The 25,915-nt window shown below is 45.7% G+C and overlaps 1 protein-coding gene across 1 annotated transcript in view; it reads right to left on the reverse strand.

The window, feature by feature from the left end:
* The window catches only part of LOC137301656 (aminopeptidase N-like), a 70,951-nt gene that overhangs the window by 35,417 nt on the left and 9,619 nt on the right, over nt 1-25,915 (reverse strand). Inside the window, exons 5-13 of the mRNA XM_067971197.1 lie at nt 24,376-24,502; nt 22,175-22,329; nt 16,607-16,720; nt 10,026-10,169; nt 9,863-9,928; nt 9,697-9,762; nt 8,808-8,977; nt 7,551-7,627; nt 5,494-5,627 (exon numbers count right to left, since the gene is read on the reverse strand). Of these exons, the coding sequence (XP_067827298.1) occupies nt 5,494-5,627; nt 7,551-7,627; nt 8,808-8,977; nt 9,697-9,762; nt 9,863-9,928; nt 10,026-10,169; nt 16,607-16,720; nt 22,175-22,329; nt 24,376-24,502 (1,053 nt within the window). The remainder of the gene's footprint in view (nt 1-5,493; nt 5,628-7,550; nt 7,628-8,807; nt 8,978-9,696; nt 9,763-9,862; nt 9,929-10,025; nt 10,170-16,606; nt 16,721-22,174; nt 22,330-24,375; nt 24,503-25,915) is intronic.

The raw sequence follows: 25,915 nt of genomic DNA on the forward strand, positions 1-25,915 counted from the left end.
AAATCTTTTCTGCACTCTTTCTAGTTTAATAATATCCTTTCTATAATAGGGTGACCAGAACTGTACACAGTACTCCAAGTGTGGCCTCACCAATGCCCTGTACAACTTCAACAAGACATCCCAACTCCTGCATTCAATGTTCTGACCAATGAAACCAAGCATGCCAAATGCCTTCTTCACCACCCTATCCACCTGTGACTCCACTTTCAAGGAGCTATGAATCTGTACTCCTAGATCTCTTTGTTCTATAACTCTCCCCAACGCCCTACCATTAACGGAGTAGGTCCTGGCCCGATTCGATCTACCAAAATGCATCACCTCACATTTATCTAAATTAAACTCCATCTGCCATTCATTGGCCCACTGGCCCAATTGATCAAGATCCCGTTGCAATCCCAGATAACCTTCTTCACTGTCCACAATGCCACCAATCTTTGTGTCATCTGCAAACTTACTAACCATGCCTCCTAAATTCTCATCCAAATCATTAATATAAATAACAAATAACAGCGGACCCAGCACCGATCCCTGAGGCACACCGCTGGACACAGGCATCCAGTTTGAAAAACAACCCTCTACAACCACCCTCTGTCTTCTGTCGTCAATCCAATTTTGTATCCAATTGGCTACCTCACCTTGGATCCCATGAGATTTAACCTTATGTAACAACCTACCATGCGGTACCTTGTCAAATGCTTTGCTGAAGTCCATGTAGACCACGTCTACTGCACAGCCCTCATCTATCTTCTTGGTTACCCCTTCAAAAAACTCAATCAAATTCGTGAGACATGATTTTCCTCTCACAAAACCATGCTGACTGTTCCTAATTAGTCCCTGCCTCTCCAAATGCCTGTAGATCCTGACCCTCAGAATACCCTCTAACAACTTACCCACTACAGATGTCAGGCTCACCGGTCCGTAGTTCCCAGGCTTTTCCCTGCCACCCTTCTTAAACAAAGGCACAACATTTGCTACCCTCCAATCTTCAGGCACCTCACCTGTAGCGGTGGATGATTCAAATATCTCTGCTAGGGGACCCGCAATTTCCTCCCTAACCTCCCATAACGTCCTGGGATACATTTCATCAGGTCCCGGAGATTTATCTACCTTGATGCGCGTTAAGACTTCCAGCACCTCCCTCTCTGTAATATGTACACTCCTCAAGACATCACTATTTATTTCCCCAAGTTCCCTAACATCCATGCCTTTCTCAACCGTAAATACCGATGTGAAATATTCATTCAGGATCTCACCCATCTCTTGTGGTTCCGCACATAGATGACCTTGTTGATCCTTAAGAGGCCCTACTCTCTCCCTAGTTACCCTTTTGCCCTTTATGTATTTGTAGAAGCTCTTTGGATTCTCCTTTGCCTTATCTGCCAAAGCAATCTCATGTCCCCTTTTTGCCCTCCTGATTTCTCTCTTAACTCTACTCCGGCAATCTCTATACTCTTCAAGGGATCCACTTGATCCCAGCTGTCTATGCATGTCATATGCCTCCTTCTTCTTTTTGACTAGTGCCTCAATCTCCCGAGTCATCCAAGGTTCCCTACTTCTACCAGCCTTGCCCTTCACTTTATAAGGAATGTGCTTACCCTGAACCCTGGTTAACACACTTTTGAAAGCCTCCCACTTACCAGACGTCCCTTTGCCTGCCAACAGACTCTCCCAATCAACTTCTGAAAGTTCCTGTCTAATACCATCAAAATTGGCCTTTCCCCAATTTAGAATTTTAACTTTTGGGCCAGACCTATCCTTCTCCATAGCTATCTTAAAACTAATGGAATTATGATCACTGGTCCCAAAGTGATCCCTCACTAACACTTCTGTCACCTGCCCTTCCTTATTTCCCAAGAGGAGGTCAAGTTTTGCCCCCTCTCTAGTCGGGCCATCCACATACTGAATGAGAAATTCCTCCTGAATACACTCAACAAATTTCTCTCCATCCAAGCCCCTAATGCTATGGCTGTCCCAGTCAATGTTGGGAAAGTTAAAGTCCCCTACTATTACCACCCTATTTTTCTTGCAGCTGTCTGTAATCTCCTTACATATTTGCTCCTCAATGGGTAAGGTGTTAGAGGGTATTCTGAGGGACAGGATCTACAGGCATTTGGAGAGGCAGGGACTAATTAGGAACAGTCAGCATGGTTTTGTGAGAGGAAAATCATGTCTCACGAATTTGATTGAGTTTTTTGAAGGGGTAACCAAGAAGATAGATGAGGGCTGTGCAGTAGACGTGGTCTACATGGACTTCAGCAAAGCCTTTGACAAGGTACCGCACGGTAGGTTGTTACATAAGGTTAAATCTCATGGGATCCAAGGTGAGGTAGCCAATTGGATACAAAATTGGCTTGACGACAGAAGACAGAGGGTGGTTGTGGAGGGTTGTTTTTCAAACTGGATGCCTGTGTCCAGCGGGGTGCCTCAGGGATCGGTGCTGGGTCCGCTGTTATTTGTTATTTATATTAATGATTTGGATGAGAATTTAGGAGGCATGGTTAGTAAGTTTGCAGATGACACCAAGATTGGTGGCATTGTGGACAGTGAAGAAGGTTATCTAGGATTGCAACGGGATCTTGATAAATTGGGCCAGTGGGCCGATGAATGGCAGATGGAGTTTAATTTAGATAAATGTGAGGTGATGCATTTTGGTAGATCGAATCGGGCCAGGACCTATTCCGTTAATGGTAGGGCGTTGGGGAGAGTTATAGAACAAAGAGATCTAGGGGTACAGGTTCATAGCTCCTTGAAAGTGGAGTCACAGGTGGATAGGGTGGTGAAGAAGGCATTTGGCATGCTTGGTTTCATTGGTCAGAACATTGAATGCAGGAGTTGGGATGTCTTGTTGAAGTTGTACAGGGCATTGGTGAGGCCACACTTGGAGTACTGTGTACAGTTCTGGTCACCCTATTATAGAAAGGATATTATTAAACTAGAAAGAGTGCAGAAAAGATTTACTAGGATGCTACTGGGACTTGATGGTTTGACTTATAGGGAGAGGTTAGTCAGACTGGGACTTTTTTCCCTGGAGAGTAGGAGGTTAAGGGGTGATCTTATAGAAGTCTATAAAATAATGAGGGGCATAGATAAGGTAGATAGTCAAAATCTTTTCCCAAAGGTAGGGGAGTCTATAACGAGGGGGTATAGATTTAAGGTGAGAGGGGAGAGATACAAAAGGGTCCAGAGGGGCAATTTTTTCACTCAAAGGGTGGTGAGTGTCTGGAACGAGCTGCCAGAGGCAGTAGTAGAGGCGGGTACAATTTTGTCTTTTAAAAAGCATTTGGACAGTTACATGGGTAAGATGGGTATAGAGGGATATGGGCCAAGTGCAGGCAATTGGGACTAGCTTAGTGGTATAAACTGGGCGACATGGACATGTTGGGCCGAAGGGCCTGTTTCCATGTTGTAACTTCTATGATTCTATAAGTTTTGCAGGCAGATGGGGAGCCTGCCTAAAGTAGATGGGGCCCTCAAGAATTTACATTTTAATCCGAGCCTAAGGGGAGGACAAAGAGGCCCCAAAGGTCACGGAAAACCTTTCCCTTGTGGGGCCAGGAGGAGCAGGAGGCAAACCTCCCCCCCAACCCCACCATCCCAACTCCCTCCCCCTTCCCCACACCCCCTCTCTCTTCCCCCACCCTCCTCTTTCCCCCCCACCCTGAACCTTCCCCTCCCCAGAACACCCTCACTCTCCCCACATGCCCCCTTCTTCCCACCCTCCCTCCAACATTCCCTCCCACCCTCCCCCCCAACATCCCTTCCCTTCCCTCCACACCCCTCCAGCCTCCCTCCCCCCGCAGCCTCCCTCCCCTACACCCCCTAGACTCCTCCCCCCGCAGCCTCCCTTCCCACCCCCCACCCCCCCCACCACTTGAAAGGAAAAAATGTGCAGGGCTATAGGGATAGGGCGGGGGAGTGAGACTAGCTGGATTGCTCTTGCATTGAGCCGGTGCAGATTCGTTGGGCCGAATGGCCTCCTGTGCTGTAACCATTCTATGATTCTATGAAATTCCCTAGATTCTAGAATGGTCCCAGTGGATTGGAAGGTGGCAAATGTAACAACACTATTCAAGAAAGGAGGGAAGAGAGAAAACAGGGAACTACAGACCAGTTAGTCTGACATCAGTCGTTGGGAAAATGCTGGAATCCATTATTAAGGAAGTAGTAACAGGGCACTTAGAAAATCATAATATGATTAGGCAGAGTCAACACGGTTTTATGAAAGGGAAATCGTGTTTGACAATCCTATTAGAGTTTTTTGAGGATGTAACTAGCAGGGTAGATAAAGGGGAACCAGTGGATGTCGTATATTTGGATTTTCAAAAGGCATTCGATAAGGTGTCACATAAAAGGTTGTTACACAAGTTTGCTGATGATACATAGCTAGGTGGGAAAGTAAGCTGTGAGGAGGACGCAAATAGTTTACAAAGGGATATAGACAGGTTAAGTGAGTGGGCAAGAAGGTGGCAGATGGAGTATAATGTGGGGAAATGTGAGGTTATTCACTTTGGTAGGAAGAATAGAAAAACAGAATATTTTTTAAATGGTGTGAAACTATTAAACGTTGGTGTTCAGACAACATTTGTCCTTGTCCATGAAACAAAGTTAACATGCAGGTACAGCAAGCAATTAGGAAGGCAAATGGTATGTTGGCTTTTATTGAAAGTAAGGAAGTCTTGCTGCAATTGTACAGGGCTTTGGTGAGACCACGCCTGGAGTACTGTGTACAGTTTTGGTCTCCTTATCTAAGGAAGGATATACTTCCCTTAGAGGCAGTGTAACGAGGGTTCATTAGATTGATTCTAGATGAGAGGGTTGTCCTATGAGGAGAGATTGAGAAGAATGGGCCTATATTCTCTGGAGTTTAGAAGAATGAGAGGTGATCTTACTGAAACGCATAAAATTCTTAGAGGGCTTGACAGGGTAGATGCGGAGAGGCTGTTTTCCCTGGTTGGAGAGTTTAGAACTAGGGGGCATAGTCTCAGGATAAGGGATAGGAGATTTAGGACTGAGATGAGGAGGAATTTCTTCACTCAGAGGGTTGTGAATCTTTGGAAGTCTCTGCCCCAGAGGGCTGTGGATGCTGAGTCATTGAATATATTCAAGACTGAGATCGATAGATTTTTGGACTCTAGGGGAATCAAGGGATTATGGGAATTGAGCGGGAAAGTGGAGTTGAGGTCGAAGATCAGCCATGATCTGATTGAATGGCGGAGCAGGCTCGAGGGGCCGAATGGCCTACTCCTGCTCCTATTTCTTATGTTCTTATGATGTCTCAGGTAAAGTAGTGGAGAGGAATTTGGTGTGAACTGATTAAACATTTCTACAGTTACTGCTGGTGATGCTACTTCTACTCTATTAATAGTTTCATAACCAAGCGAGCTACTTGTTTCTCTCATTTGAAGTTTTGTTTTGAAGGCATCAAGTGTGCTATTGGCTCCTTAATATCAAACGCAACAGAGCAATGTAAAAAAAAAAGATGATTATATTCACCGTGTGATTTGCTGTCAATTGCGTTACAAGATTCTTCCAGTTCTTCTCATCATAGTTCACTCTGTAGTATCCTGTGACGTTAATATTAGCCAAGATCCATCCATTGCCACTGCTTTTCATTTCTTGGAAAGTCTCTATAGTGGGATTTAAAACAAAGTCATTCGGACAGTGAATGGATGAGTCATTGGGGCAATCTGATTGTAACTGTTCGAATTCTATTACTTATTTGTTTGACAAAATGTCATCACAACGGAGAATGTCAGCTTTGCTTCCACTTTTTGTACAAACTGCTGATGACAATGGATGTATTATCAAGTTTCCTCAACACACACCAACTGACCATAGAATAACATCCTTCTGATACTTAACTTCCCAACAGGCAAGAACTAGAGTGAGTGTCGGGAAGCAATTTGACCTCGGAAACATCATAGGTAAACACACCCTGTTCTCATTCCATCTAACTCATCTCGCTCCAAGTCCATCCCACTCCATCGAGCCCATCTCACTCCTCACTCCGAATTCCATTGACTCCACCTCACTCCGAGTCCACCTCACCCCTCACTCCATTTAGTTGGGAGTTGGAATCAGAAACTGGAAAGCTGCCTTTTTGGCCTAACTAGATATGGGGAAAACTTTATACTTTAAACACACCCCATACCGTTACTGTCTCCTTCAAACTATTTCCTTCTTTCTACATTCTTCTTGACAGTCGCTGCTTTGCTCATTCTAGATTTTTCTACCCAAAATTTGGGTAGTATATAAATTCAGATGCTATAATATCAAAACAGAAAAAGATTGTAGTGCTGGTAACATAATTCTTCCACATGAGAAAGCCTAAACTTTCAAAACCAAACTTTCACAGAAGGTGTGACACATTTTTACAGGCATGGGGATCTGTGTGACAGAGAAAGTCCTGCAACTCTATCTTTAACTAATGTTATGCTCAAAACAGTCTTTGAAGATTGAAGTTTCTTATCCAAACTTCTTGTGAAACATTAAGTATAAGAAAAAAATCTCCTAGGAAATTTTAAAGGCATTGTTAATGGAATAAGGAGCTCTGACACTTTGTTAAATTCAGTTTGCTACATCTATACTTATACAGTACATTACATCTGCACACATACCAATTATCTCACTAAATTATGAAGACTATGCTTCCAGAATAGGATGGTGCAGCAAGTTAGTTTACTGTCCTTTCACCTCTGGTTTCCCCCTAATGATGTGATACTAAGATATGTAGCCAGTGGATTCCACCCTCAAGCCCCAATCGGTTCTGATCCAGCAATTGATGGTCCAATGGGTCTCAGTACCTCTGGACTGTCAGGGGTTCCCCGATTATTATCCACTGACCTAAGCTGGAAAGTGCAAAAACAAGGACTGTATGAGAGGAGGGGAGCAGGCCCAGTGATCGCACTCCCACCTTGGAATCAGAAGATCATGGGTTCAAGTCCCACTCCAGAGACTCGAGCACAAAATCTACGCTGACACTCCAGGGCCGCGCCGGGGGAGCGCAGCACTGTCGGAGGGGCCGCGCCGGGGGAGCGCAGCACTGTCGGAGGGGCCGCGCCGGGGGAGCGCAGCACTGTCGGAGGGGCCGCGCCGGGGGAGCGCAGCACTGTCGGAGGGGCCGCGCCGGGGGAGCGCAGCACTGTCGGAGGGGCCGCGCCGGGGGAGCGCAGCACTGTCGGAGGGGCCGCGCCGGGGGAGCGCAGCACTGTCGGAGGGGCCGCGCCAGGGGAGCGCAGCACTGTCGGAGGGGCTATCTTTTGGATGAGATGTTAAACAAGGCTCGGGTGGAGAGTGCACACACTCCACGCAGAACTGCCCTAAGATGGTAACCGGGGTCCGATATGTCACAGGACCCCAATTTACACATTGAAAGGTTCTGACTCAGGCGGGGGCCCCCCGGTGGGGGAAGATAGCAGAGACCACAGCGGTGGCAGGATCAGGGCAGTTAGCAAATTCCCTCCATTTCCATGGTGCAACTGTTCTGTTTCCAACGGGTGGGAGGTGTTATTTTATCTCAGTGCAATAAGTATCAAAATCAGAATTCATACCGTGGGGTTTCAATAACCAAGTTAAGTTCTGTATTTTATTGTCCTTCATCCATGTGATTGGCACAAACCAAATATAACTGAAACACACAAAGAACACAATGATTTGATGAAACAGCCTGTCACTGGTGCACAACAGCTTGTGTGTCTTAACACAACTCTTACTTAAGAAGATTGTCGCTCTGATTGTGAAAGTTGGGGTGTATTCCCCAGTCCAGGGAGTAGATTGTAATCAGGCATGTCTGCCTGACCCACAGTGTCAGCAACAGGCCCGGCCTGTCTCTGGGGGCTGGGTCACAGTACAGACACGCAGCAAACCCCAATATCAAGCGTCCTGGAGCCCGATCCAGCCAAAGAGAAGGTATGTCCAGCGGTTCGCGATTTCGGGGGCAAGGTGCAGCTCACCTTATTCTGCTGATCCCTGGCGGACACTCCGCCTAAAATAAATTTACATTTTACATTTTCAGGCCTCTTCTGTTCCACAAGTTTTCACTGAGGGAACATCCAAGGACTACACTCCACCCAGTAGGCATTTAAAATGGCATCGGGGACCCACGTACACGAATCCATGCAATTCCGAGTGGCATAATGAGGATCCCACGATTCAGGTGAATGTTTCGGCCGCCCAGCGAATGGCCCCCAGAAAATGGTGGTGGTGAGTGGGGGGGGGGAAAGAGATGAGCGCGGGGGAGGGGGGGAATCGATGAGCGGGGGAGGGGGAATCGATGAGCGGGGGAGGGGGAATCGATGAGCGGGGGAGGGGGAATCGATGAGCGGGGGGAGGGGGGGGAAGAGATGAGCGGGGGGGGGGGGGCGCGGGGGGAACTGCAGAAGAGAGTGCACAGGAACCGAGTCACCAAGCTAAGAACAGATAAGCTGGCCATTCATTTAATTGCTGTATTTGGGACCTTACTGTGTGTAACATGACTGCTGCATTTGTTAAAATAACAACAGTCAAAGTTCACATACTTCAAAGTAATTCCTTGGATTTATAGAGTTTTGTGATGGCTCAGTCTTATATAATTGCAAATTTATTTTACTACTCCTTAAATATTACAATTCCTCTGAATTTTCAACTCCATTTGCATAAAATGAATTTTTACATCAAGAAGCGTGTACAAATTGTTTACTGGAAAATTGTTAATTATTGTTTTATTATTTATAATTTCATATTAAAAGAATTTAACAATGTCACAATATATAGTATCAAAATATTAAAATATGACCCTAATTGATCATCAATTTACTGAATAGACTTACTTAAACTCTGAAGGGCGAGTCACATTTGAATTTGGATCAAGAAGAAAGTGTTTCTGAGTGACAATTCCACTGCTGGTATTTATTGTAACAACTGGGAAACCCATCTGTAGTGTCCATCGATTCATAATTTCATTAACTGAATGAGGTAAACTCGTAGAATTCTCTGCAGCCTGAAAGAGGAAGCAGCTGGTTAGTTACATTTCTTACTCTTAAGGAGTGGCAAGACCCAGAATAAACGTGTCCATCTGTGTTCATTGTCATATGACTGATCACAATCTATCCTGGATTTATAGCTTAGAAGTAACAGAACAAACTGGAGATCCACAAAGATCCATCATCTTTAGCTGGAGATCTGTGGAGATCCTGTTGCATTTAGGTGCTGGGATGTGAGTAATATTTGGGTGATGCGGTGACATGATATCACTGCACTGCCTCTGTCAGGAGCCCAGAACCAGTTTCAATTGTGTTCTGTGTTTGACATTAAAGGAATTGAAAAATGTCATGCTTCGTTCAAAAGACAATGCTATCTCCTGAGAGCAGCTTGGACGGGAACTATCTCTGTGAACTAGGTAACCAAGAGGATGAAAGGTCAGAACACCCGATCTGAAATAGCTAATTATGAGCAATTGGTTTGAAGCTAAAGACTAGGAAAGCTGATTCTGAAATAAATACTTGAGAGTAACTTACCTGCAGTTGAACCTGGGATACCTCTGGGTCTGCATTACGCAGTGAGACATCACCCGGGGCACTAGCCTCTATTACAATCATTTTTGTGCTCACTCTTTTTATTAAATGGAAGTTTACAGCATCTGTATTTTCAGTCATAAATATGTTTATTAAATCCCATCTTGTTTTTAATTTATTAATTTCTGTCTCTTAAGATACATACCTTCTGCAGATGATCAAAAAGATTTGCATACACCGTGTTGCTGTATGAAAATTGTCGGAGATAGGTCTATAAGAAAAAGTAGTCAAGAAATTTAGGAAACTTCCGCAACTGAAATATTTCAAATTAATTGACACACCATCAAATAAAATTGAACATTCAGACTTACATTGAGCCCTTCCACAAATACCGTTTCTGTGAGAAAGTTAGAAAGCATCCTGAGAACAGATGCTCCCTGCAAGGAAAACCAATTAGAAATATGTTAGAATGACAATGATCCAGTCACACATTAGGTACAACATGCTTCAAGGAAGATTAAACTGAGCACTTGCCTTGCTGTACGAGATTGCATCAAAAAGCTCATTGATTTCTGCAGGTGTGTTAATCTCATTTTCTTTGGAAGAGAGAGGATGAGATGAGGCTAAAGCATCAACAGCAAACACCCTGTAAACGTCATCCAGGACAGTAAGATCTTTCTGTGAAAAGGGAAATCAATTGTATACTAATTAATGAGTGAGTAGACCTATCTCTCTCATCTTGGTACAGTGTGAAAAGAGGATTCCTCCAATAGAAGTACTTTAGAGGAACTTAAATAATTATTTATGAAACAAACTTGTTTCAAATGATGAATTTAAAGGATTAGTACACTGTACCCTGACTCAGGAAAAACTCTAATATTTGAAATGAGAAAAATATAAAAGATTTGTTTCTTTAAAATATTTCACATTTTGAATGCCCATTTGTGCTGATCGTGGTGCGGGAGATGAGTGTTCGACATGCAGTCTCCTCCATGTAAGTCTCAACATCATGGGACAGTTCTGTAGCAAAATTTGCTCAGTGCTACAGGCTGAAGATCGTGATGAACAAAGATATTATATACAGTCGCACCTTGTTAGTATTATGTGGAGATGCCGGTGATGGACTGGGGTTGACAATTGTAAACAATTTTACAACACCAAGTTATAGTCCAGCAATTTTATTTTAAATTCACAAGCTTTCGGAGACTTCCTCCTTCCTCAGGTAAATGTTCAGGATCTCCTTGAAGCCTACGCATTTATACATATAGAACAATACATGGTGTTTACAGACTGCCCCTGCAACTGCCCGTTGCCAAGGCAATCACCGTGTTCAGACAGAGAGGTGTCACCTGCAGAACCCCCGAATACACATTCAACAAAAAAACAAACAGGAAAAAAAACAGAGAAGAAAAACAGAGAGAGGCAGAAACATCCGGAAGGCAGAGAGAGCCAGCAAATGACCCATTATATTAAAAACAGATAACATTTGTTCGCTGGTGGGGTAACGTGTAGCGTGACATGAACCCAAGATCCCGGTTGAGGCCGTCCTCATGGGTGCGGAACTTGGCTATCAATTTCTGCTCGACGATTTTGCGTTGTCGTGTGTCTCGAAGGCCGCCTTGGAGTACGCTTACCCGAAGGTCGGTGGATGAATGTCCATGACTGCTGAAGTGTTCCCCGACTGGGAGGGAACCCTCCTGTTTGGCGATTGTTGCGCGGTGTCCGTTCATCCGTTGTCGCAGCGTCTGCATGGTCTCGCCAATGTACCATGCTCTGGGGCATCCTTTCCTGCAACGTATGAGGTAGACAACGTTGGCCGAGTCACAGGAGTATGAACCACGCACCTGGTGGGTGGTGTCCTCTCGTGTGATGGTGGTATCTGTGTCGATGATCTGGCATGTCTTGCAGAGGTTGCCTGGCAGGGTTGTGTGGCGTCGTGGACGCTGTTCTCTTGAAAGCTGGGTAATTTGCTGCGAACGATGGTCTGTTTGAGGTTGGGTGGCTGTTTAAAGGCGAGTAGTGGAGGTGTGGGGATGGCCATAGCGAGGTGTTTGTCCTCATTGATGACATGTTGAAGGCTGCGGAGAACATGGCGTAGTTTCTCCGCTCCGGGGAAGTACTGGACGACAAAGGGTACTCTGTTGGTTGCGTCCCGTGTTAGTCTCCTGAGGAGGTCTATGCGATTTTTTGCTGTGGCCCGTCGGAACTGTCGATCGATGAGTCGAGCGTCATATCCCGTTCTTACGAGGGCGTCTTTCAGCGTCTGTAGGTGTCCATCGCGTTCCTCCTCGTCTGAGCAGACCCTGTGTATTCGCAGGGCCTGTCTATAGGGGATGGCCTCTTTGACGTGGTTAGGGTGGAAGCTGGAAAAGTGGAGCATCGTGAGGTTGTCCGTGGGCTTGCGGTAGAGTGAGGTGCTGAGGTGCCCGTCTTTGATGGAGATTCGTGTGTCCAAGAAAGAAACTGATTCTGAGGAGTAGTCCATGGTGAGCTTGATGGTGGGATGGAACTTGTTGATGTTATCGTGTAGTCTCTTTAGTGATTCCTTGCCGTGGGTCCATAGAAAGAAAATGTCGTCGATGTATCTGGTGTATAGTGTTGGTTGGAGGTCTTGTGCAGTGAAGAAGTCCTGCTCGAACTTGTGCATGAAAATGTTGGCGTATTGGGGTGCGAATTTGGTCCCCATGGCTGTTCCGTGTGTTTGGGTAAAGAACTGGTTTTCGAAGGTGAAGACATTGTGATCCAGGATGAAGCGGATGAGTTGTAGGATGGCTTCCGGAGATTGGCTGTTGTTGGTGTTGAGTATTGATGCTGTCGCAGCGATGCCGTCATCGTGGGGATACTGGTGTATAGTGCCGAGACGTCCATCGTGGTGAGAAGTGTTCCTGGTTCAACTGGTCCGTGGGTACTGAGTTTTTGTAGGAAGTCTGTAGTGTCGCGACAGAAGCTGGGGGTTCCCTGTACGATGGGTTTCAGGATGCCCTCGATGTATCCAGAGAGGTTCTCACACAGGGTTCCGTTGCCTGATACGATGGGACGTCCGGGTGTGTTGGCTTTGTGTATCTTTGGGAGGCAGTAGAAGTCTCCCACGCGGGGATTACGTGGGATGAGAGTGCGTAGGATGTTTTGAAGGTCTGGATCGAAGGTCTTGATCAGTTTGTTGAGCTGGTGGGTATGTTCTTTGGTCGGATCTGCGGGTAACCGTCTGTAGTGTTCCTGGTTGTCCAGTTGTCGGTATGCTTCTTTGCAATAGTCTGTTCTGTTCTGTATGACTATGGCTCCTCCTTTGTCCGCTGGTTTGATGACGATGTTGCGGTTGGTCTTGAGAGCGTTGATGGCGTTGCGTTGTGCTCGGGTGACATTCTGGACTGTCTTCTGAGTGCGGCTGATGAATCTGGCATTGACGCATTTCCTGACAGCTTGAGCATACATGTCCAGCTGAGGGCAGCGACCCTCCGGAGGAGTCCAGTTTGATTCTTTCCTCTTCGGTTGCTGTACCGCGGATCCCTCTGTCTGCTGTTCCGGATCGTCGATTGTCTCATTGGGTTCGCTGCTGAAATCTTGGGGTTTGTGGTAGAATTCCCGGAGCCTCATTCTCCTGATGAATTCCTCTGTGTCCGCCGCGAGACTAGTGGGGTCCATTTTGGTAGTGGGGCAGAAATTGAGCCCTCGGCTGAGAACTTCGATTTCGTCTGGTTGAAGGGTGTGGTCGGATAAATTGACAATAGACTTCCCTGTGGTTGCAACCGTGGTACCAGGGGAAGCTTGGTCGTTGCTGGTGGTGATGCCGAGTTTCTCAAGCTTCCTGCTCTTGGTTTGCATGTAGGCAGCGTAGTTCCGTTGCCTTGTCTGTTTGGCGGTATAACGTAGCTGGTCTGCTGTGTCCTGAGTACAGGTTGAGAGTATGGACTCTATCTTGGTTTCGAGGTTGTGGCGTCTGCTGTAGAGTTGGTGCATCCCCACACCTCCACTACTCGCCTTTAAACAGCCACCCAACCTCAAACAGACCATCGTTCGCAGCAAATTACCCAGCTTTCAAGAGAACAGCGTCCACGACGCCACACAACCCTGCCAGGCAACCTCTGCAAGACATGCCAGATCATCGACACAGATACCACCATCACACGAGAGGACACCACCCACCAGGTGCATGGTTCATACTCCTGTGACTCGGCCAACGTTGTCTACCTCATACGTTGCAGGAAAGGATGCCCCAGAGCATGGTACATTGGCGAGACCATGCAGACGCTGCGACAACGGATGAACGGACACCGCGCAACAATCGCCAAACAGGAGGGTTCCCTCCCAGTCGGGGAACACTTCAGCAGTCATGGACATTCATCCACCGACCTTCGGGTAAGCGTACTCCAAGGCGGCCTTCGAGACACACGACAACGCAAAATCGTCGAGCAGAAATTGATAGCCAAGTTCCGCACCCATGAGGACGGCCTCAACCGGGATCTTGGGTTCATGTCACGCTACACGTTACCCCACCAGCGAACAAATGTTATCTGTTTTTAATATAATGGGTCATTTGCTGGCTCTCTCTGCCTTCCGGATGTTTCTGCCTCTCTCTGTTTTTCTTCTCTGTTTTTTTTTTCCTGTTTGTTTTTTTGTTGAATGTGTATTCGGGGGTTCTGCAGGTGACACCTCTCTGTCTGAACACGGTGATTGCCTTGGCAACAGGCAGTTGCAGGGGCAGTCTGTAAACACCATGTATTGTTCTATATGTATAAATGCATAGGTTTCAAGGAGATCCTGAACATTTACCTGAGGAAGGAGGAAGTCTCCGAAAGCTTGTGAATTTAAAATAAAATTGCTGGACTATAACTTGGTGTTGTAAAATTGTTTACAATTGTTAGTATTAAGTCCCTCTCTGGTATTTAATGGAGGTGTTAATTCTTTTACTTTAAATAGTTAATGTCACCATTGAAATAACATAGGGGTGAATTTGAAATGACAATGTGAAACATTTGGACAATGGTATCACTCAGTCTCTTCCAGTCTTGCACTTTAACTGCAACTTCAGAACTGCGGCACTGAGAATATTGGGCTGGATTTTGCTGTGAGCGGTGACAGAAAGCCCGTTAGACTTGCATTTGCCCATAGACTTTTAATGGGCTTTTGCACGGCAATTTCCTCTCGTGGGGCCCTCAATCCAGCGTGGCCCCCTCTCCTGGGCATCTGGGACCTGTGTGAACAGGGCACAGGGTGTGTGCATCCCCATAACCAATCAGACTGAAGCATCGTTAATGAGCAACGTGGTCAGAACCAGGACGTGTAGGTTAGAATAGAGAATTCAATGTCAAATCAGGTACAGAAAGTGAAATAGAGGGTAAGAAATGTTGAATTAAGAAACAGATTAAAGAGACAAAGAAAAAGTTTTTAAAAATTTTTTTTTTTAAATGTCCAACAATTAAAATCTGAAGGAACGATACTCCTCACTTGTAAAAGTTAATTTTCAGTGCCAGAGAGGTTGTTTGGCAGTCATTAAGACCTACCACACAGTTAAAAGGGTGCTTAGTTTTAAAATGACTTGACTTACCATTTTCTGGCGAGATTAGTTCGGATCCATCAGGTCCGTGCAGGAACTTCCTGCAGTTTCATTCATTTGAACGGGGAGCCAGTCGGTGAGATGTCATTTTCAGGGCGTTTACAGAGGAGGATTGCATCTGGTACAGCAACTTCTGGATTTCTGCGTTTGACTGCATGTGTGCAGTCGCTGGAAGTTGCTGCACCATTTGCACAGATATAATGGTGAGCCCTGTTAGGCTCGCCGTTATCTTCAGAGAAAAATCCAGCCCATGGTCTGTTTTCTACCAGACATGATTTGGTTTCTCAGAGCCACATTTACAAAAGATGAGCAGGCTTAAGCGACAGACTCACATTCACTGAGAACAGAATCTTCCCAAATTCAGGACTCTTAAAACTATCAAGAAACATTCACCTCATCAGCCCAGACCGATCCAAGTCCATATTCCAGCACTAAAGGCAAACAATTCTATGTGCCGCGTAATCACACAGTCCCCCTCTGAACTAACGGCCCCATTCAGTCCTTGTTAAAACATGTCATCATTGGTTTAAAGATTTATCGGTAGAAATTATTCTTGATAATATATACAAATGCTTAATGCACTTGCATTGAACAACTCTTCCATTTTAACAAAGATTCCTCCACTGAGAGCGAAGACAGGGATACAATATTGTATGACAAACATTTTAGAACAGCATTAGGGATAATAATTAAAGTACAAGTTAACACACATTAAAGTAACAGAAAAAGGAATTCAATACCAGAGTGTTAATCATTACTTTAGGAAAGATGTGAAGGCCTTAGAGAGGGTGCAGAAAAGATTTATTGGAATGATTCCAGGGATGAGGGACTTTAGTTACATGGAGAGACTGGAGAAGCTGGGGTTGTTCTCCTTAGAGCAGAGAAGGTTGAGAGGAGATTTGATAGAGGTGTTCAAAATCATGAAGGGTTTAGATAAAGTAAATAAAGGGAAACTGTTCCCATTGGTGGAAGGGTCGAGAACCAGAGGACACAGATTTAAGGTGATTGGCAAAAGAACCAAAGGCAAAGTGAGGGAAAACTTTTTTGCACAGCGAGTTGTTATGATCTGGAATGTACTGCCTAAAAAGGTGGTGAAAGCAGATTCAAATCATGGCTTTCAAAAAGGAATTGGATGAATATTTGAAGGAAAAAAATTTGCAGGACTACGGAGAAAGAGCAGGGGAATGGGATTAACTGGATTGCTCTAACAGAGCCGGCATGGGCTCGATGGGCCGAATGGCCTCCTTCTGAGCTGTAATAATCCAAGATTTATAAGATAACTTCTACTCTTCAATCTTGAACTTCAACAATTGAGTACAATGTTAGCAAACAATTAGTGTTGGTCACATCAAAAGTTATTTCCTTTTTCTATTTAACTAATCAGTCAATTGATTACAAGGTGTAATTTTAGGACTGTGTTTATCAGTCTCAGGACTGCAATAAAGCAGCTGAATCAGAAGAATGCTGTATTACTCTCATTCATGTTATTTAATCTTTTTTTCTTGTGAACAATTTATCATTTCATGTTTTTCTTTAACAGTTCTGACCCTGATCATCTTACCACATTCCAGGTGGGCTCAGCATAATCTGCACCCAGGTATTCCACATAAGAGGCAAATCCTTCATTCAGCCACAGGTCATTCCACCATTTTATCGTCACCAGGTTTCCAAACCACTGAAAAAAGAAACAGTTTAACATTAGAAAGTAACAATTGTCCTGCAGACTGCCATAGTAGAGGTGGGAATTTTAAAACCCCAACAACGAGCAGGAAAGGTTAAAAATTTAAAACCACAAAACGCGACCCCAACCCACCGCTTACGCCCCACCGCCATTTTTACAGTAGTTTGTTGTGAGTCGTGTCTGTCCCACCATAGAGAGGTGCGACACCTCATTATAATATTTAAATCAGGTTCCCACAGTGCATTTGAGAGCCTGATTTAAATTTAACACTGGCCGGCCGGTTTTCCCAGGGCTCAGGAAACTCGGCAGTGAAATGAAAATGGGAGCAGCTGGATGCAACAGGCAAGTGCTTTTTATATCAATGCTTGTGAACCAGGAAGAGCAGGAGTGCCCCCCAGCCCCTCAAGCAGATCTTTTGCCGATCATGGCTTGTCCTCTCTGCCACGATCGGCTGACGCCCCCCCCCCCCCCATCCCCACTATGCCCGATCTTTGCCTCTCTCCCTCCTTGCTGCCGTGCTCCAATCACACACCCTTCCCAAACCATGCCCCGATCTTTTCCGATTGCCGGGGGCCATCCACATTGGTCCTCGGCCGCTGGGCAGGAAACGGAATAAAAAATGATAATGAGGCCCTGCCGCTAAATTCAGCAGGATCTCCGCGTTTCCGGGATTTCCTGGTTTCCCCCCGCAAGGCGATCCCTTCCCTCCACCCTGTAATTATTGGCGCCAGAGTGTTATTTCATGAGTATGTGTATTGCTCTCATTCTGTAACACTGAGTGTTATTTCAGGAGTGTGTGTGTCAGTTTCATTTCCTCCTTAAAACCTAACTCTTTGACAACATTTTTGGTCCACCTCCTAATATCTCCTTGATTGGCTCAGCTTCCATTTTCGTCTGATTACGCTTCTGTGATGTCAAACTCCCTCTCTATCTCATCAATGACACCAGAAGAACTCCCTGCTCTTCAACAAATAGTGCCATGGGATCGTTTAACACAGGAACATAGGAACAGGAGTAGGCCATTCAGCCCCTCGTGCCTGCTCCACCATTTGATAAGATCATGGCTGATCTGTGATCTAACTCCATATACCTGCCTTTGGCCCATATCCCTTAATACCTTTGGTTCCCAAAAAGCTATCTATCTCAGATTTAAAGTTAGCAATTGAGCTAGTATCAATTGCCATTTGCGGAAGAGAGTTCCAAACTTCTACCACCCTTTGTGTGTAGAAATGTTTTCTAATCTCACTCCTGAAAGGTCTGGCTCTAATTTTTAGACTGTGCCCCCTACTCCTAGAATCCCCAACCAGCGGAAATAGTTTCTCTCTATCCACCCTATCTGTTCCCCTTAATATCTTATAAACTTCGATCAGGTCACCCCTTAACCTTCGAAACTCCGGAGAATACAACTCCAATTTGTGTAATCTCTCCTCGTAACTTAACCCTTGAAGTCCGGGTATCATTCTAGTAAACCCATGCTGCACTCCCTCCAATGCCAATATGTCCTTCCGAAGGTGCGGTGCCCAGAACTGCTCACAGTACTCCAGGTGCGGTCCAATCAGGGTTTTGTATAGCTGCAGCATAACTTCAGCCCCCGTGTACTCTCGTCCTCTAGATATAAAGGCCAGCATTCCATTAGCCTTATTGATTATTTTCTGCACCTGTTCATGATACTTCAATGATCTATGTACCTGTACCCCGAAGTCCCTTTGGACATCCACTGTTTTTAACTTTTTACCATTTAGAAAGTACCCTGTTCTATCCTTTTTTGATCCAAAGTGGATGACCTCACATTTGCCAACATCGAATTCCATTTGCCACAGTTTTGCCCATTCACCTAATCTATCAATATCGCTTTGTAATTTTATGTTTTCATCTACACTGCTTACAATGCCACCAATCTTTGTGTCATCGGCAAACTTAGATATGAGACTTTCTATGCCTTCATCTGAGTCGTTAATAAATATTGTGAATAATTGAGGCCCCAAGACAGATCCCTGCGGGACTCCACTAGTCACATCCTGCCAATGTGAATACTTACCCATTATCCCTACTCTCTGTCGCCTTTCGCTCAGCCAACTTCCTAACCAAGTCCGTACTTTTCTCTCAGTTCCATGGGCTTCTATCTTAGCTAACAGTCTCTTATGTGGGACCTTATCAAATGCCTTCTGGAAGTCCATATAAATAGCATCCATTGACATTCCCCTGTCCACTACTTTAGTCACCTCTTCAAAAAATTCAATCAGGTTTGTCAGGCACGACCTACCTTTCACAAATCCATGCTGGCTCTCTCTGATTAACTGAAAATTCTCGAGGTGTTCAGTCACCCTATCCTTAATTACAGACTCCAGCAATTTCCCCACAACAGATGATAGGCTAACTGGTCTATAATTCCCCGGTTTCCCTCTCTCTCCTTTCTTAAAAAGCAGAGTGACATGTGCAATTTTCCAATCTAGAGGAACAGTTCCTGAATCTAGAGAACTTTGAAAGATTATAGTTAGGGCATCTGCAATGTGCTCACCTACTTCCTTTAAAACCCTGGGATGGAAACCATCTGGTCCTGGGGATTTGTCACTCTTTAGTGCTATTATTTTCTTCATTACTGTTGCTTTATTTATGTTAATTTTATCGAGTCCCTGTCCCCGATTCAATATTATTTTTCTTGGGATTTCCGGCATGCTATCCTCTTTTTCGACTGTAAATACTGACGCAAAGTAATTGTTCAACATGTCCGCCATTTCCCCATTGTCAATGGCAATATCCCCACTTTCAGTTTTTAAGGGGCCAACACTGCTCCTGACCACCCTCTTTTTCCTAATATAACTATGAGAGTTCTTCGTATTGGTTTTGATATCCCTTGCGAGTTTCTTTTCATACTCTCTTTTTGTAGCTCTTACTATCTGTTTTGTGACCCTTTGTTGATCTTTGTATCTTTCCCATTCGCCAGGATCTGTGCCATTTTTTGCCTTTTTGTATGCCCTTTCCTTATGTCTTATACTGTCCCTTACCTCTTTAGTTGTCCATGCCTGTTTTTTATGGCAAGTAGAGTTCTTGCCCCTCAGGGGTATGAACCGATTCTGTATCACGTTAAATGTTTCTTTAAACATTTCCCACTGATCATCAGTCGTTTTACCCATTAACAGATTTGCCCAGTTCACTGTGGACAGTCTCTGTCTCATCCCATTGAAGTCGGCCTTACCCAAGTCTAGAATCTTAGCAGCTGATTCACTTTTTTCCCTTTCAAACACTACCTTGAACTCGATCATGTTATGATCGCTATTGGATAAATGTTCACGCACAGTTAAGCCGTTAACTAAATCTGGTTCATTACTCATTACTAAATCTAGTATGGCTTGCCCCCTTGTTGCCTCTAGGACATACTGCTGTAGAAAACTATCCCGGACACACTCAAGAAATTCACTACCTTTCTGACAGTTGCTAGTCTGCTTTTCCCAATCTTTGTGAAGGTTAAAGTCCCCCATTAAGATCACTATGCCTTTCTTACACGCTTGTCTAATCTCTGCATTTATACAATCTGGCACTTCACAGCTGCTGCCAGGGCTCCTATACACAACTCCCACTATAGTCTTAGATCCTTTCCTATTTCTCAATTCAACCCATAAGGTCTCTGTTGGCTGCTTACCTCTCGTTATATCCCCCTTTATCATTGAAGTGATTTCATCTCTAATCACTAAGGCTACTCCGCCCCCTCTTCCATTTTCCCTATCTCTCCTGTAGACCTTATAACCCGGTATATTTAGTTCCCAATCCTGACCATCCTGCAGCCATGTCTCAGTAATAGCTATCATATCATACCCTCCAACTTGAATTTGAACCTGTGGTTCATTTAATTTATTCCTTATACTCCGTGCATTTGTATATAGAACTCTTAGTTGGGCCACACACTCTAGCCTGACCTTCAGCTTTGATGCTGGGTTAATCGCCTTACGCCTTCTAGTTTTCACTTTATCTGTCGTGTCTAAAGTACACTTTCTTTCTGCTGCTCTACGCTTTTCCCTTTCACTTGTTCTTGAACACTGTTTGTACTATTTGTATTGTAAATTTCCCCTGGGTCTTCCCCTCTCTTGCTGCTCTCAACTTTACTCCCTTCTGACTCCCTGCTCAGGTTCCCATCCCCCTGCCACTCTAGTTTAAACCTTCCCCAACAGCACTAGCAAATACCCCCGCGAGGACATTGGTCCCGGTTCTGCTCGGGTGTAACCCGTCCCGCTTGTACAGGTCCCACCTTCCCCAGAACCGGTCCCAATGTCCCAGGAATCTAAATCCCTCCCTCCTATACTATCCCTGCAGCCACCATTCATCCTGTCTATTCTCCTGTTCCTATACTCACTGGCACGTGGCACTGGTAGTAATCCTGAGATCACTACCTTTGAAGTCCTGCTTTTTAATTTATCTCCTAACTCCTTAAATTCACCTTGCAGGACCTCATCCCTTTTTTTAACCTATGTCGTTGGTACCGATATGGACCACGACTACTGGCTGTTCACCCTCCCCCTCCAGAATGCCCTGCAGCCGCTCTGCGACATCCTTGACCCTAGCACCAGGGAGGCAACATACCATCCTGGAATCACATTTGCGGCTGCAGAAACGCCTATCTGTTCCCCTTACAATTGAATCCCCGATCACTATAGCCATACAACTCTTCTTCCTCCCCTCCTGTGCAGCAGAGCCACCCGTGGTGTCCCGAACTTGGCTCTTGCTGCTTTCCCCTGATAAGCCATCTCCCCCAACAGTATCCAAAGCGGTATATCTGTTTGAGAGGGAGATGGCCCCAGGGGACTCCTGCTCTACCTGCCTGGTCCTTTTACTCTGCCTGGCGGTCACCCATTTCCTTTCTGCCTGCGTAATCTTTACCTGCGGTGTGACCACCTCACTGAACATGCTATCCACGATCGTCTCAGCATCACGGATGCTCCACAGCGAATTCACCCGCAGCTCCAGCTCCGAAATGCGGTTAGCCAGTAGCTGCAGCTGGACACACTTCCTGCACACATGGTCACCAGGGACACTGGTGGTGTCCATGACTTCCCACATAGTGCAGGAGGAGCATCTCACGGGTGCGAGCTCTGCTGCCATAACTTGCCTTGGACTCTCAGACTCTCCTCCCGCTCTCGGTCTCTACTTTTATACTGTGCTCACATCTCGGACTCTCCTGCCTCACCTGTGACGTTGCACAGTAGTTTTCTCTTGCTGCAGGTCTTGTTTCATCCACCTGAGGGCAGATTGGGCCTCAGTTTAATTGAAAGACAGCACCTCCGATAATGCAGCACTCACTTAATGCTGCACTGAATTGTCAGCCTGGATTCTGTGCTCAAATGTGTTGTGGAGCATGAACTCACAACCTTCTAATTCTGAGGTGAGAGCGCTAATAATGAGCCAAGCTAACATTTGATTAATCTACTCTTATGGAACAAAGTGATCTATTTGTACCTGATGGGCCAATTCATGGGCTACGACTTTTACAACTCTCTCCTTGTTTCCACTAGATGACAGGTTGGGGTCATACAGAAGTGCTGTCTCACGGTAGGTAATAAGGCCCCAGTTCTCCATCGCTCCAGCATTAAAGTCAGGAAGTGCAATCTGGTCTGTTGGTATTTTGAGAAACATGAGACACTAATACCACAATCTTTGTAAGAAGACATTAGTAAATTTGCAGAATGCACATGTAATATATATGCAAATTAATTTCAATAAAGATAAGTGTGAGGTGATGCATTTTGGTAGGAAAAATAAGAGGGCCACACACTGCTTGGATAATAAGAGTCTAAATGGAATAGAGGAGCAGAGGGATCTGGAGGTACAGATACACAAATCACTAAAAGTAGCAAGGTGGGTTAATTTTTTTTTATTCGTTCATGGGATGTGGGCGTCGCTGGCAAGGCCAGCATTTATTGGCCATCCCTAATTGCCCTTGAGAAGGTGGTGGTGAGCCGCCTTCTTGAACCGTTGCAGTCCATGAGGTGAAGGTTCTCCCACAGTGCTGTTAGGAAGGGAGTTCCAGGATTTTGACCCAGCGACGATGAAGGAACGGCGATATATTTCCAAGTCGGGATGGTGTGTGACTTGGAGGGGAACGTGCAGGTGGTGTTGTTCCCATGTGCCTGCTGCTCTTGTCCTTCTTGGTGGGAGAGGTCGCGGGTTTGGGAGGTGCTGTCGAAGAAGCCTTGGCGAGTTGCTGCAGTGCATCCTGTGGATGGTACACATTGCAGCCACAGTGCGCCGGTGGTGAAGGAAGTGAATGTTTAGGGTGGTGGATGGGGTGCCAATCAAGTGGGCTGCTTTGTCCTGGATGGTGTCTTGAGTGTTGTTGGAGCTGCACTCATCCAGGAAAGTGGAGAGTATTCCATCACACTCCTGACTTGTGCCTTGTAGATGGTGGAAAGGCTTTGGGAAGTCAGGAGGTGACTCACTCGCCACAGAATACCCAGCCTCTGACCAGCTCTTGTAGCCACAGTATTTATATGGCTGGTCCAGTTAAGTTTCTGGTCAATGGTGTCCCCCAGGATGTTGATGGTGGGGGATTTGGCGATGGGTCAGTGTTGGGTCCCTTGCTCTTTGTGGTATATATTAATGATTTGGACTTGAATGTAGGGGGCATGATTGGCAAATTTGCAGACGACACAAAAATTGGCCGTGTAGTTGATAGTGAAGAGGATAGCTGTGGACTCCAAGAAGACATCAATGGGTTGGTGGAGTGGGTGGAAAAGTGGCAAATGGAGTTCAACCCGGAGAAATGTGAGGTAATGCACTTAGGGAGGGCAAACAGTAAAAGGGAATATGCAGTAAACAGGAATATATAGAGAGGGGTAGAGGAAGTGAGAGACCTTGGAGTGCATGTGCACAGGTCCCTGAAGGTGGCAGTACAGATAGATAAGGTTGTGAAGAAGGCATACAGAATGCTCTCTGTTATTAGCCGAGGTATAGAATACAAAAGCAGGGATGTAATGATGGAACTGTATAAAACGCTGGTAAGGCCACAGCTGGAGTATTGTGCGCAGTTCTGGTCACCACATTACAGGAAGGATGTAATTGGTCTGGAGAGAGTGCAGAGAAGATTTACAAGAATGTTGCCAGGGCTTGAAAATTGCAGCTACGAGGAGAGATTGGATAGGCTGGGGTTGTTTTCCTTGGAGCAGAGGAGGCTGAGGGGAGACTTGATTGAGGTGCACAAAATTATGAGGGGCCCAGATAGAGCAGACAGGAAGTACCTGTTTCCCCTAGCGGAGAGTTCAAGAACTAGAGGACAAAGATTTAAGCTGATTGGCGGAAGGATTAGAGGGGACATGAGGAAAAACTTTTTTACCCAGGAGGGTGGGGGGTGTATGGAATTCGCTGCCCGAATTGGTGGTCGAGGCAGGGACCCTCAACTGCACCTAAAGTGCTGTAAGCTGCAGGGCTACAGACTGGGTGCTGGAAGGTGGGATTAGAATGGGCACCTGGTTGTTCTTCGAGCTGGCGGGGACACGATGGGCCGAATGGCCCCCCTCTGTGCTGTATCTTTTCTATGGTTCTATAAACAATATTAAAGGAAAATCTACATTGTCTCGATTGTTAAATGCTGCAAAAACAATATAAAACAATTGTATTTGAATAAAACACTGTGATTAAAGAACACAATTAAAAAAACATACCTGATTTTGGAAGTGGATAAGAAACATTGTAATAAGTTTCAAAAAAATTTAGAATTTTTCCAGTAACTTCGAGTGCATAGGCTCCTTGGTGTTCTTCAATTGCCTGTTTTCGTGCCCAAATGCGGATCTTAAAAAAAAATTTAATCGTTTAGAAATCTTTTGTAGATTCAAACATTTTTTTTCATACTTTCATACAGGATTTTTCATCCTGTATGGATGGAACCAAGGCCCAAAAGAACAATTCAGGTCTTTGCATCAAGCAAACTACAATGCCTCCTGACAGCGGGAATATTACTACCTTTGCAAAAAGCAATATTGCAATCTCTCTGAACGTTAGATGGTTTTACCTCTCTCCAAGGAAGGAACGTGACCATCTGCATTGTGGCATTAAGAAATAATGTCACTGACTCTGATTAGAAGAATGATTGATACGTATTAAAGGAGCTGCAGCTTACAGTACTGTGAGAACACTAATGGATGAACAGAATATTCTCCAGTCTGCTATTTTAGCAAAAGCATTAACTCGTTTAAAATCAGTGAGTTAACAACTCCTTCAATATAGCAGACAGAGGAAGACCGTGCGAGAGCATGGTGCGAGTGTATGGTGCGAGAGCATGGTGCGAGTGTATGGTGCGAGAGCATGGTGCGAGTGTACGGTGCGAGTGTACGGTGCGAGAGCATGGTGCGAGAGTATGGTGCGAGTGTATGGTGCGAGAGCATGGTGCGAGTGTATGGTGCGAGAGCATGGTGCGAGTGTATGGTGCGAGAGCACGGTGCGAGAGCACGGTGCGAGTGTACGGTGCGAGTGTACGGTGCGAGAGCACGGTGCGAGTGTACGGTGCGAGAGCATGGTGCGAGTGTACGGTGCGAGTATACGGTGCGAGTGTACGGTGCGAGTGTACGGTGCGAGAGCATGGTGCGAGAGCATGGTGCGATTGTATGGTGCGAGAGCATGGTGCGAGTGTATGGTGCGAGTGTATGGTGCGAGAGCGTGGTGCGAGTGTATGGTGCGAGAGCGCGGTGCGAGTGCGCGGTGCGTGTGCGCGTGTATGGTGCGAGTGTACGGTGCGAGTGTGCGGTGCGAGTGCGCGGTGCGTGTGTATGGTGCGAGTGTACGGTGCGAGTGCGCGGTGCGAGTGCGTGGTGCGTGTGCGCGGTGCGAGTGCGCGGTGCGAGTGCGCGGTGCGTGTGTATGGTGCGAGTGTATGGTGCGAGTGTATGGTGCGAGTGCGCGGTGCGTGTGCGCGGTGCGAGTGCGCGGTGCGTGTGCGCGGTGCGAGTGCGCGGTGCGTGTGTATTGAGTGTACAGCTCAAACACAGACTTTTCAGCCCAACTGGTCTATGCCAATGTTTACGCTCCACAAGAGCCTCCTCCCAACCTTCTTCATCAACCCCTATCAGGCTATCCTTCTATTCATTTCTCCCTCATGGTATTGAGATAGAGGATCAGCCATGATCATATTAAATGGAAAAACAGGCTTAAAGGGCTGAATGGCCGACTCCTGCTCCTATTTTCTATGTTTCTAAATGCATCTATGCG

This window comes from Heptranchias perlo, chromosome 34 (assembly GCF_035084215.1).
Source record: "Heptranchias perlo isolate sHepPer1 chromosome 34, sHepPer1.hap1, whole genome shotgun sequence".
Classification (NCBI taxonomy): domain Eukaryota; kingdom Metazoa; phylum Chordata; class Chondrichthyes; order Hexanchiformes; family Hexanchidae; genus Heptranchias; species Heptranchias perlo.